Here is a 13,987-nt window from a genome sequence, read left to right on the forward strand (position 1 = left end):
TGAAAGGCAAATATACAGAGGGGTTGGGGGGGAGGGGAGGGGAGAGTGGTGGGTAGGGGAGGTCTTAGTCGGGGTATTAAAGATGAAGATACGGGGGGAATATTTGTTTGTTATACCTCTATACTGCATTCATTAAGCTACAATGATGTGACATGAAGCGGGATAGCAATGAGCCCGAATGGTGATATAAGCATCCCTACCAAAGTCTGCTGAAGTGGCAAAAAAAGAAAAAAAAAAAGTGCACTTGCGGTGCAAAGTGGATTTGCCTTTCGTAAATAACCCCCACTGTGCGCATCTTCAAAATTTGGCTTTTAATTAATTTAAAACTGTTAAAACATGTCCAACATAACAACAACTTTTTTTTTGGGTTTAGATTTTGCCTAAAATATCGATGATGTTGCTCAGTCTTTTTTGAACATCATGGATGTTTTGTTTAATCTTTTCCAAATCACGATTGCACACCGTGATCTCACTGAGTATTTGTGCACTTGCACTGCTGAAGTGAGTTTCTTCTTCCACAACATCCACATCACCTAAAAATAAAAAAACACACCATGTATTATAAATATGCAGGCATCCTTCTATTACCTGAAGCTGTCGTCTCAGACACTGACCTGTTGTCGACACCATTTCGACCACTTCACCCAGCACTTCCTGAAACTCTGCATCCACATCTTCATGCTGTGTGGTGAGTTCCCTTTGTTCCTTTGGTATCAGGTTACTGGTGTCCTCAGATGCCCCTATTCTTTTCTCCCCTATGTGAATACAAAAAAGGTATACTTAGCAGACAGATATGTTAGGCTAGAAATAGTAATATGAAACATTGCTTGGAAGTGTCGTCCAATTGTCTGTTTCACACATGGAGAGACCTCTAGTATCCACTGAAGCACCTGCGTGGGACACCATAACAACGTTGTTATGGTGTCTTACACTAGTGCTCCTGCGTCCAGATGTGTAAACAGCTGCTGAGTGTCCTCTCCTTACACTGAATCAAGTTGTCATTTCATTATAGTTTCAAAAACATCTAGACAACAATGTAATAAACTTATTTTAATCAAAATAGGCATGAACAAATGTAGTTAACCTGCATCTGGCAAAAACGTTGGTTTTGTGCCCCCGAACCTCAAACTTGGCATTTTAAACTGTACAACAGTAAAGAAAAGCACATGGACCAGCCCAAAAGTAATAATAATAATAGGAACACACAACAAATACTTATGTTTTTGCAGCACTTTCCTGATCTTTCTATACTGATCTTGCTCCCTCAATTTCAGGTCTGACCAGCGTTTCCTCAATTGCTCCTTGGATCGTTGTACCCCAAAATTCCTGTGCAGACTTCTGACAACTTTAGCCATGATCTTGGCCTTTCTCACACTAGGTTTTCTGTAAGGTCCATGTTTCCCATCATAGTCTGTCCTCTTTAAGATGTCCACCATCTCTTCAAAGGACATATTTGAGGCCTTATATCTCCTCCTGGAATTGCCTTGCTCCGGGGCTTTCGTCGTTGCTGCTGTCAGCACACATCTGCTGTGTCTCCGCCATGTGCTCTCCCACTGTCCCGAAAGAGAAGAAGCGCAGAATACACTAGAAAGAAGGACAGGGGTGGAGATTCATGCATGCGCAGTGTATATAAAGCATAACACGCGTGCAACGTATGTATGATCTGTGAGTGGAGGACGGATGATTGTTAGCGCCGATCGTTCAAATGAAGGTACAATTGTAACTTGGGGCATCAGTGGTTAGTGGCCTATACTGCTTATAGATTGAGGCCTATATTGGGACAAGATTAGGAGAGTTTAGCCTGACATTAGGGTTTGTCTTATGTTGTGTCTTGCAGATAAAATGGTTGATAGATTTACAGCCCCTGATTTCCTGCCAAACTTCATCGACAAATACAGGGAGATGCCATGTCTCTGGCAAGTGCAATGCAGGGACTATTCTAACAAGCTAAAGAGGAAGGCAGCGCTGGAGAAACAGTTGGAATTAGTGAAGCCTGTGTATCCCACGGCAGACATCACCTATTTGAAGGACAAAATTGGTAGCCTGAGGAGCACATATAATAGGGAGCGCAAGAAGGTCCAGGATTCCCTGAGATCCGGAGCATCAGCAGATGATGTATATGTCCCCAGGCTGTGGTACTACAACAGCCTGCGTTTTTTGTCCGACCAGATGTAACCCAGGCCATCGCTATCAACACTTCCTTCCACATCACCTGAGACTCCTGAGGTCCAACCTGGGCCTTCCACCCAGGAAGAAGATGTGGAGGAGCCCAGCTTGACCCAGTTATAGCATTGTTGAACATATTTCTTGTCAAAAATTGAATGATGCTAACTAGATGTTATTGATCACAAATTTCTGATTTGACAAAGTGGTTTACATATCAATAGACTGTAGTGGCCAAAAATGATTGGGACAAGAATGAAAAATGCTGGGGTCAGAATGATAGTCTTTTCTATTTGTTAACATTCAATTTGCAACAGTCATGAGCTCAAAATTGTGTGTGATTAATGACCAAAAACCTAAAATGTACCATTTTCATACACAGGAAAGTCTCAGCCAGGAGAAGGCTGTGGCAAGCGGCCTAACTGAATCACAGGTTCCTCCCCCTCTGCCCTCCAACCAAAAGGACCAGGAAGGCAAGGAAACCAGAGAAGGCAAGAGCTGCTTTCCTAAAACATGCTACTGCCGCAATTAGCACAGCCCCTGATGGCCACGAGGTGTTTGGATGCATCACTGTCCGTAAATTACAACAGATGGAGGAGGCCCAACGCATTATATGCGAGGAGATAATTCTGCAGGCCCTAAACAAGGTGACGAGGGGCGAACTCACACGTCAAACACACCTCTGTGAGTTGGACAATGCTCCTCCATCACCTCCACCAACACCACAGCCACCCCACCCACCACAGCAGCATGGAAGGAAGTCTGGAAGGAAATGTTGAGAGTGATGGCCTGGGTTTGGTGTGGTCTGGCAAAAAAACACAGGCTGTTGTAAGACCACAGCCTCGGGACATATATGTCATCTGCTGCTGCTCCCGATCTCTCAGAGTCCTGGATCGTATTGTGCTCCCTATTAAATGGACTCCTCAGGTTACCAATTTTGACAGTCAAATAATTGATGTCTGCCCTGGGGTACAAAGGCTTCTCCAATTCCAACTGTTTCTCCATCGTTGCCTTCCTCTTTATTTTATTATGACCTTGTGCTCTCTATTAAATGAAAAATGTTATTTTTGACAAATACTTGGCTCTGTGTTTTACTTCAAAAAGAACAGTTTGTTTGTGAGTAGGCAGGTACATTTCAAAAATACAATGCCAAATTAACAAGGAACACCAACAGAATTGTATCTTTGAGGTTAAAAAATACAAGATAATAATGGTGGTGTGGTAACTTGACACACAAAACGAAAAAAGAAATTATTCTGGAGATCACTAGAAAAAAACCCCAAAAATTATATTATTCAGGAGATCACTAGAAATAATAAAAACTATTTTGTCATAACTCTGAATATCAGCAGCAAAGCAACTTCATTATTATTAGGGTTGTCCCGATACCGATACTAGTATCGGTATCGGGACCGATACTGAGCATTTGCGCGAGTACTTGTACTCGCACAAATGCTCCCGATGCCTTAGCCGATACCTTGTACTGTGAGACAGGAACTCGGCGGGCGGAGTCAGCGGCGGAGTCAGCGGGCGGTGTCAGCAGCTGAGTCAGCGGGCGGAGTCAGCGGGCGGAGTCAGCGGCAGTTTCAGCGGGCGGAGTCAGGGCGGAGTCAGGGGCGGAGTCAGCGGGCGGAGCAGAGAGCTGAGCGGAGAGCGAGTCCTCCGTGTAATCAAGCAGGCCAGGTAGTGCAGCGTGCAGGGCTCGGCGAACGGAGCAGTCACATTCAGTAATGGAAGTTCATGTGACGCTCCGTGTTGCCATTAAACTGTTGTCACTGGTCAGTGCTCACTGCTTAGAAATCCCGACGCCCATCTTGGTACACCCTGCCAGCAGCGGACATCTTGTTACACCCAGCCCATATAGTTCAGGCTGGGTGTAACAAGATGTCCGCTGCTGCTTTATTGAGGCCAAGTGCAAGGTGTACCAAGATGGGCGTCGCAGAGGCAGCATAGAAAAGAGTAAATGCTCTCATGCCCATAAGTGCCACTGCCAGCCATCAATCAGTGCTCATCAGTGCCCATCCAGCCAGTGCAACTGCCAGCCATCAGTCAATACCAGCCATCAGTGTGTGTGCCACTATCAGTGCTTGCCACATATCAGTGCCCATCAGTGCGTGCCACCTATCAGTGCGTATCACCTATCCGTGCTCATCAGTGCCACCTATTAGTGCTCAGTCAGCGCCATCTTTTAGTGCCAGCCATTAGTGCGTGCCACCTATTGGTGCCCATTAGTGTATGCCACATATCAGTGCCCATTAGTGTGTGCCACCTATCAGTGCGTTTCACCTATCAGTGCATGCCACCTATCAGTGCCCATCAGTCAGTGCCACCTTTCAGTGCCACTGCCCAGCTAACAGTGTGTGCCACCTATCAGTGCTCATCGGTGCTGCATATCAGTGCCACCTATTAGTGCACTGCTCATCAGTGCCATCTATCGGTGCACCTCAGTCTGTGCCAGCCATCAGTGCGTGCCACGTATCAGTGCCCATTAGTGCGTTCTACCTATCAGTGCATGCCACCTATCAGTGCCACCTTTCAGTGCTACTGCCCAGCCAACAGTATGTCACCTATCAGTTCTGCATAATCAGTGCCACTGCCACCTATCAGTGCTCATCGGTGCTGCATAATCAGTGCCACCTATTAGTGCACTGCTCATCAGTGCCATGCCATCTATCAGTGCACCTCAGTCATTTACAGCCATCAGTGCATGCCACGTATCAGTGCCCATTAGTGCGTGCTACCTATCAGCGTACAGCCATCAGTGTGTGCCACTCATCAGTGCTCATCAGTGCTGCATAATCGGTGCCACCTATCAGTGCGTGTCACCTATCCGTGCTCATCGGTGCCACCTATTAGTGCTCAGTCAGCGCCATCTATTAGTGCCAGCCATTAGTGCATGCCACCTATCAGTGCCCATTAGTGTGTGCCACATATCAGTGCCCATTAGTGTGTGCCACCTATCAGTGCATGCCACCTATCAGTGCCCATCAGTCAGTGTCACCTTTCAGTGCCACTGCCCAGCTAACAGTGTGTGCCACCTATCAGTGCTCATCGGTGCTGCATATCAGTGCCACCTATTAGTGCACTGCTTATCAATGCCATCTATCAGTGCACCTCAGTCTGTGCCAGCCATCAGTGCGTGCCACGTATCAGTGCCCATTAGTGCGTTCCACCTATCAGTGCATGCCACCTATCAGTGCCACCTTTCAGTGCCACTGCCCAGACAACAGTATGTGTCGCCTATCAGTGCTGCATAATCAGTGCCACCTATCAGTGCTGCATAATCAGTGCCACCTATTAGTGCACTGCTCATCAGTGCCATGCCATCTATCAGTGCACCTCAGTCATTGACAGCCATCAGTGCATGCCACATATCAGTGCCCATTAGTGCGTGCTACCTATCAGTGCCCAGCCATCAGTGTGTGCCACCCATCAGTGCTCATCAGTGCTGCATAATCAGTGCCACCTATCAGTGCTCATCACTCAGTGGTATCTATCAGTGCCAGACAGTCAGTGCCACCCATCAGTGCCCATCCATCAGTGCATGCCACCTATCAGTGCCCATAAGTAAGTGCCACCTATCAGTGGTCATCAGTGCTGCATATCAGTGCCAAGTAATCCTATCAGTGCCCAACAGTGCTGCATATTAGGGCTTCCCCATCAGTGCTGCCTCATCAGTGCCACCCAGACCTATCAGTGCTACATATTAGTGCCTCCTCATCAGTGCAGCCTATTAGTGCCACCTCAATGCCCCATCAGTGCAGCCTCATTAGCAGTAGCACACATCAGTGAAGGAGAAAAAGTACTTATTTACAACATTTTGTGACGGAAACAAAGAAAAGCTTCTTTTTAAAAAAAAAAAAACAGCAGTGATTAAATAAAATAAATACCACCAAAAGAAGCTATATTTGTGTGAAAAAAATTATTTGAGTACAGTGTAGCTTGACTGCGTATTGCGCAATTGTCAAAGTGTGACAGCGCTGAATCCGCTGATAGCTGAAAATTGGCCTGGGCAGGAAGGGGGTGAGAGTGCATGATATAGAGCGAAGTAGTTAAACAGTGGACACTTTGCGCTCAATTGTTTTTTTTTTTTTTCACCCAAGGTCGAGCAAATTATCAGAGCCTTTCGGTGAACACTGCACAGAGACACTAGCAGAATGTCAGCTGTGTGGAAGTATTTTAAAATTAACGAGGACAACCCACGGATTGCAGACTGCAAACTTTGTTCTGCAAAATTATCTAGAGGTGGTACAAAAATCAGTTCTTACAATACCAGTAACCTGATAAAGCACTTGAAATTAAAACATAAAAGTGAGCATGGAGAATTTACCGCTATCGGTAGCAGCAGCAGCACTCAGCAGCCAACTCTGCAGCAAACTTTTGCCAGAAGAGAAAAGCTGTCAAGAGACAACCCCAGAGCTGTACAAATAACAGAGGCGCTCACCCAATTTATTATTCTGGATGATCAACCTCTTTCAATTGTTGAGAACATGGGTTTTCAGCGATTTCTTAATGTGTTGGAGCCAAAGTATGACATTCCCAGTCGCCATTACATAACAGACATCATCTTACCAAAGATCCACGACACGGTTAAAAAGCACATTAACATCATGTTGCAGAAGGACATAAAGGCAATTAGCTTCACCACCGACATCTGGAGCAGTAGTGTGAGTCCACTGTCTCTCATCAGCTTAACGGCGCAGTGGATAGATGGCGAATTCTGTTTGCATCAGGTCATGCTCCACGCTACAAAATTTGAAGGCTCCCACACCGGTCAAGCAATAGCAAACATACTTGAGGAAATGCTTCAGACTTGGGCGATTCCCAAAAGTTCTGTTCATGTTGTGGTCCGGGACAGTGCCAAAAACATGATAAAAGGTATGGAAGTTGCTGGACTTCCCAGTATTTCATGTGTGGCACATACACTGCAGCTAGCTGTCTCAGAGGGACTGTTATCACAGCGCAGCATTGCAGATGCTGTGGGAGTCGGGCGCAGAATAATTGGCCACTTCAAACATTCGAACCTGGCATACTCTCGGCTGCAGGACATCCAGATACAGCTTGGTCAGCCAGTAAGAAGACTCCAGCAAGACGTGCAGACTCGTTGGAACAGCACATTTTACATGCTGAAGTCTCTGATTGAGCAGAAACGGGCCCTTGGAGTGTATGTGTCTGAATATGAGCTCCCTGCCACCATTACTGCAAACCAGTGGAATCTGATGGAGAAGATGGTCAATATCTTGGCTCCCTTTGAAGAGATGACTCGCCAAGTGAGTTGTTCAGATGCATTTGCCTCTGATGTAATTCCTGCAGTAACAGTGCTACAGAAAGTTTTAGCAAAAGTGGATGAGGACCAAGGCATCAAAACAATGAAGAGCACTTTGCTTGCTGCTTTGCAGAAGCGCTTCTCTGATACTGAGCGAAACCCACTTTACTGTATCGCAACTTTACTCGATCCAAGGTAATGTTAATTTTTCTGCTATTAAATGTAATTGTTTTCTTAATTCACAGAAAGAATATGCTGCATTCATTCATTGTTGTTTATTTTTTTCTTCTAGGTATAAAGATCGTTTTTTCTGTAATTCTGACACTTCCAGGGAGGCAAAAGAAATGTTAGTACTGGAACTGCAAAACATTTTTGAAGAGACAATTGAATCTGAGCAGCATGAAGAACCAGCTTCCAAAAGGCCTCACCGTGACCAGCCAGGTACCAGTCTGGACAGTTTATTTGCAGAAATTGCTGGTGAAGGATCATCTACATCTGAGAGCAGTGCTCCAAAAGCTGCTACTATACAGCTGGAAGCTTACTTGGGAGAGATCACTGTACCTCGTTCAGAGAAACCCCTGAAGTACTGGGCAGTTCATAAAGTGAGATTTCCAACTCTGGCTAAAATGGCCCAAAAATATCTTTCTGCCCCATGCAGTAGTGTGGAAAGTGAAAGACTGTTCAGCTTAGCGTCTAATGTCCTTACTGATAGCAGAAACAGGCTTATGGCTGAACATGCAGAGATGCTTTTATTCCTCAAAAAAAATTTGCCACTAACTTTTAAGAAATAATTCTATTTGCTATATTGCCTGTAACTTTTGGTTGGTTGTGTGATTTTTTTACATTTGTTATTTTTGTTATTGTTATTAATATATTTTGATGTTGTAAAATATATTTTTTGTATTTATCGACATGTTCTGTGATAATTCTTTGAGTTTACTACTGTGTGACACAAGCAAATAAAACCGTTTTATTCTTTTGTGTCTTGAGTTACAGTTCTTCATAATTATAAAGAAGATATCATTACTTAGTCTGTGTTGTGGTTTGAAAACTGTCACATGACATTAAAAAAAAGTATCGGTAATCGGTATCGGCGAGTACTTGAAAAAAAGTATCGGTACTTGTACTCGGTCTTAAAAAAGTGGTATCGGGACAACCCTAATTATTATACCTTTATAAAGAAGAAGAGAATGCGCTGCATTGAGAGATTTCATAATTTGCCACGTCTCGAATGTGATATCTCCATTACGAACGCTAGTTTTACAAGACCGAGTGCTTCTGGCTTGTACTTTATTCCGAGCATGCGTGGACTTTTGTGCGACGGACTTGTGTACACACGATCAGAAAGTCTGACAACAAACATTTGTTGGCGGAAAATTTGAGAACCTGCTAGCCAACATTTGTTGCTGGAAAGTCCGACAACAAATGTCCGATGGAGCATACACACGGTCGGACTTACCGCCAACAAGTTCACATCCAACATTTTCCGTCTGAAAATCTGATGTGTGTATGCGGCATAAGAATGGTGAACTGAGACTTTGTATTGATTATAGGGGTCTCAATCATTTAACGATTAAGAATACCTATCGGATTCCGTTGATTACAGAGTTATTTGACCACCTCAAGGGAGCAATGGTTTTCACGAAGCTTGATTTGAGAGGGGCATATAATCCTGTGAGGATTAAGGAGGGCGACCAGTGGAAAACTGCGTTTAATACCAGAACAGGCCATTACGAGTACCTCGTAATGCCTTTTGACCTTTGTAATGCCCAGGCATTACAAAGGCCAAATGTCCTCCGAGATTTGTTGCAGTAATGTGTGGTGTTTTATCTCGACGATATCCTCACATTTTCCAAGTCCTTGGAGAGCCACCACACAGATGTCTGTCGCGTGCTTCAGAAACCAAGAGAGAACAATCTCTATTGTAAATTGGAGAAGTGTGAATTCCATCGTCAACAGGTTAAATTCCTGGGTTATGTCATTTCCACTGCTGGTTTTTTGATGGACCCAGAGAAACTTTCAGCAGTCCTACAGTGGCCCCGACCCATGGGTTTACATCCTCTGCAGCGTTTTCTTGGTTTTGCCAACTATTATTGGAAGTTTATTTGTAACTTCTCGTCTCTGTTGAAGCCCCTGATTGATATGACCAGAAAGGACGGTAACCCACAGAGTTGGTCTCCGGAGTCCAATAAGGCCTTGGAGTCTCAAAGCTCGGACATGTTTACACTGGACCCCACTTGGGGCCCCAGTACCTCTTATTACAAGTTTTATAGCAACTAAATTGTTATATAGCCCTGTTGGCCTTCTTTTGGTTATTATCTAACCTATATCCAGTTAGGTTTTCCGGGGTTTGTGACATGTGTAAGCTGCAATGTTTAGATTTATTTTAATTCCCTATGGAGTACACCCCTATGGCATATGAAGCAGTAGGGGGGGTTTGGGAGGAGATCCTGGGGGGCTGGGGAGGATCCCCAAGATACAGGGTTCCCCGGAGGCCTCACGGGCACAGGAGAAGAAGAATGTTGTAAAAGAGGATGTTACAATGAAACTTCTCCCCCTCCTTTTTTTTTTTTCTTTTATTTTTAAGTTTTTATTTAAGGGTATACCTTTTTTTGGGGCTAGACCATACATTACATCTTTTTATGGCGGGTGGACTGAAACGGCTGCACTGTGCTTCACTGTTTCCAAGAGGATGTTTCAAGCCTTTCGGAGATAATCTGAATTTTCCGGGGCGGAGGAATTACTCCCCTCTCTGGACCTAGGGGACAAAGGACAGCCCCTTCTCCCCAAGTTTTACATGATTGAATGTAATTTACAAGACTTACTTAACCTGTTCTTTGCTTTCTTTCCTTTCTCCCCCTTACTTTCACACCTTATCTCTCTCCCATTATCCAGGTTACACCAGATCCATGGCCATCCAGGGGAGGTCCCGGCAATGGCTCGCAGACTCGAGAAATAAGAAACCTTTCGAACATACTGACAGTTTAGACAGCCTATCTACGGGGGGGGGGGGGGTAAGCTACTGATTTACTCAGTGTTTCCACCTCTCTGATCCATGACTGAGACCAATACTGTACCATGTAAGCTACTGATTCTCTCTCACAACGCCCAGGGCCTAAACTCCCCAATCAAACGGAGGAAATTATTCCACCAATACCACAGTCTAAAGGCAGATGTCATCTTCATCCAAGAGACACATTTCCCCTCCTTGTATAACCCCTCATTTCTCCACCAAAATTTTCCACACTTCTACCTGGCTAACGCCAAGAACAAAACTAGAGGGGTAACGATAGGCTTCTCCAAAAAGGTTAACTATTCAATGTCTGAGGTGGTAAGGGACCCTGAGGGCCGATACCTGATGACCACAGGCACAATAGGTGGGGGTCCTATACCTTTCTTTCATACTATGCCCCCAACAAGGGACAAGGAAAATTTTTTTGAGAACATGCTATTAAAATTAAGTCCACCTTTTAAAGGAATGGGGGTTCTGGGCAGAGACTCGAACCTGTCCTTTGATCCTGTCCTAGATAAATCCAGCGCTAAGAAATCCATAGCTAGATGCCCCCCCAGACAGAGTCTCAAAATAGCTCAACAATTAAACACTCAAGGAATGGTAGACATATGGAGAGAACTCAATCCATGGGTAAAAGACTACAGCCACTATTCTGCCCCACAGCACACCTATGCCAGGCTAGATCACATCTTCTTACCAACCGCCACAGTCCCACTTGCTATGAAGTCCCAAATTAGGGATACATCACTCTCAGACCACTCTATAATGTCCTTAAAAATTGAGTGCCCGCAGGGGGTAAGGCAGCCCTTCAAATGGAGACTCAATTAATCACTTTTAAGCAACCCAGTACACTACACTGTACTAGAGAAATCCCTGCAGGAGTTTTTCCTAGATAATGATATGGGATTGGTCTCCTCCTCAATGCTTTGGGCGGTGCATAAGTCAGTATTAAGGGGTAGGCTGATCCAGTTAGCCTATAAACTGATGTGGGAGAAAAAACTAACAGAAGAATTCCTTGCCACAAGCAAATCGCACAAACGCAACCCTACGAAGGAGTCTCTTGCCAAATTAGAAACAGCTCGGGTCCAACTTATTCTAACTCTAACCACATCTGCCAAAAAACATCTCCGTTGGACGGGGCCAGATTTTACTATCAATCGAACAAAATAGGGGCCAAACTAGCGACAAAATTGAGCCCTAAAACATGGACCATATCTATTCCTAAAATCCGAACAGTGGCGGGGGATCTAACCCAAAATCCCGTTCACATCATGAAGACCTTTCAGAACATCTACCAAAAACTATATACAGACAGCTCCCCCCCATCACCCACCAAAATAGATGCCTTTCTTCAAGACCTTTCTATACCTAAGCTTATTGAAAGCCATAGAGATCTCCTGGACTAGCCCTTTTCCACAGAAGAGGTCTTGGAGGTAATCAAATCGCTTAAACAGGGCTCTGCTCCAGGCCCAAATGGCTTCTCAAGTGGTTACTACAAAAAATTTGGTCCCCTGTTAGCCCCCTATATGACACGATTTTTTAACTCACTACTGGATGGAGCCCCCCTGGACAGAGATCTCAACACAGCCTTTATCGCAGTAATCTCAAAATCAGGGAAGGATACTAGTGAGGTCGGGAACTACCGCCCGATCTCCCTTATAAATAATGATATCAAAATCATGACAAAAATCCTGGCTACCAGAATGTCTAGCTTCATCGCAAAGTATGTACACAAGGACCAGGTGGGTTTCATCCTGGGGAGGCAAGGTCCTGACCAAGTAAGAAGGGCCATAGACATAATTTCCCTACTAAATTCCCACTGGGTTAGAGGCCCTCCACAAACTGGCATGCTACTTTCAATAGACCTGGAAAAGGCCTTCGATTTTGTTGCTTTGCCTTACCTATTTGAGATCCTGGAGAGATGAGGTTTTGGCCCAAACTTAATGGGTACTATCCACTCACTGTACTCTACCCCCAGCGCACAAGTCCAACTTAGGGGTCAATTCTCAGAAAGCTTTAATATTCGAAAAGGCACTAGGCAGGGATGTCCTCTTTTGTGGCTGCCTAGAGCGGCTAGGATATTGAGTTGGGGAGAGCACTTTTTAAGTTTTTTGCATCACTGGTGCTTTACGATTGAAAGTAATTTCCGTTCAGAAGATTTTGAGGACTGTTTTGGACTTTATATCACTTTTTTTGGATTATTTCGATTTATTATGTAATTTTCACTGTGTTAATTTTCAGTGTGTATCATTCCCAATTTGGGAACACGAATATTTGATTGTGCACCAAGTATCTTACTATTTTGCAGGCTAATGATATATTCTCATGAGGTTTTTTCCTGTAGCAACTTTGGTATTTAGGCAGTGCAACACTGTTTTGTTATATTTATTATTTATGTGAAGTGAACACATTTTCTGTGTGTGCAGCAGCCAAGTTGAGGGGGGTATTTTCTGTGTGTGATTTTTGTGGTATTTTTGAGATAGCACTCACTGCCGTTTGATTTAGTTCACACATATTTTTCATTTATTTGCGCTGATAGAATTTTGTTTTATATTGTGTATTTATTTTCACCCCACTATTATCCACATTTATGGAGGTGTTTCAGTTCTTGGAACGCTGGGAGGTGAAAATCAATTAGATTTTCTCTGGGGATAAATATAAGGTGACCTTTCCCATCTCATTAAGAAACTTGGTTTCTTAATGGAGAAAAAGATTCGAACATGGCGGTATCTTGTTTCATTTGAGCAGTATATTGCCAATGATTTAGTTCCCAGACTTCTGAGATGGGACCTTTCTCCCAACGATGGTTTGGAGGATGAAGATTCCCTCAACGATTGTTTTTTGTTTTTTAATGCCAAGGGAATTGAATTATTAGAGTTTTTATTAAAACGGAAACAATTAAGGATGAGAATACTTGAGAGTCAGATTTTAGAAATCAAGGAGAAACTTGAGCAGTTTAAAAATGACTCTAAGTTTGTTAAGTTATCAGGAGAGCTAATGAAAAAGTTAGACAAACTGGATAAAGAAACGCAAGAAAAGAAAAGAAAGAAGTAAAACAGAGATACAGGGGATTTTAAGAATAAAGAAGTTTTTAAATGGCAACGTAATAGTAATGAAGTCCAGGGACCTACTCAAGGAAATGCCCAGTTTAATTATTATTATTATTATTATTATACAGGATTTATATAGCGCCGACAGTTTACGCAACGCTTTACAACATTAGGGCAGACAGTACAAGTACAATACAATTCAATACCGGAGGAATCAGAGGGCCCTGCTCATTAGAGCTTACAATCTAGGAGGGAGGGTGTTTAATAAAGGTAACACAAAATGGGGAGATGAAAGTAGTGTCCCAACCCCTTCAGGGGGAACCCCGGAAATATGTGGGAGATACACAGAGTAATATAGGTCAGCCGCAACCGCAGTGCACACCATCTAGAGGAAATTGGAGAGGAAGAGGGAATGTGAGGGGGACACCAAGGAGGGGGAGAGGGAACTTCAACCCCAATTCCAACCTTTATTCCCACTCTAACCTCAATTATAAT

The 13,987-nt window shown here is 44.0% G+C and overlaps 1 protein-coding gene across 1 annotated transcript; it reads left to right on the plus strand.

Moving 5' to 3' along the window:
- The first annotated feature begins 6,320 nt into the window (after positions 1-6,320).
- LOC141106711 (zinc finger BED domain-containing protein 4-like) lies at positions 6,321-13,496 on the plus strand. The gene is made up of 3 exons (XM_073597645.1): positions 6,321-7,624; positions 7,722-8,031; positions 13,128-13,496. Exons 1-3 carry the CDS (start codon positions 6,321-6,323, stop codon positions 13,494-13,496), a joined length of 1,983 nt encoding a protein of 660 aa, XP_073453746.1.
- Positions 13,497-13,987: the final 491 nt, after the last annotated feature.

The sequence above is a fragment of the Aquarana catesbeiana genome, linkage group LG08 (genome assembly GCF_042186555.1).
Source record: "Aquarana catesbeiana isolate 2022-GZ linkage group LG08, ASM4218655v1, whole genome shotgun sequence".
Taxonomy (NCBI): Eukaryota; Metazoa; Chordata; class Amphibia; order Anura; family Ranidae; genus Aquarana; species Aquarana catesbeiana.

What these genes read in the sequence shown, in the direction of transcription:
- LOC141106711 (XM_073597645.1), top strand. Translation starts at nt 6,321, where the DNA reads ATGTCAGCTGTGTGGAAGTATTTTAAAATTAACGAGGACAACCCACGG. An exon ending in GCAACTTTACTCGATCCAAG is followed by an intron (nt 7,625 to 7,721) that starts GTAATGTTAATT and finishes TTTTTCTTCTAG; the next exon opens with GTATAAAGATCGTTTTTTCT. An exon ending in AGTACTGGGCAGTTCATAAA is followed by an intron (nt 8,032 to 13,127) that starts GTGAGATTTCCA and finishes CATCTCATTAAG; the next exon opens with AAACTTGGTTTCTTAATGGA.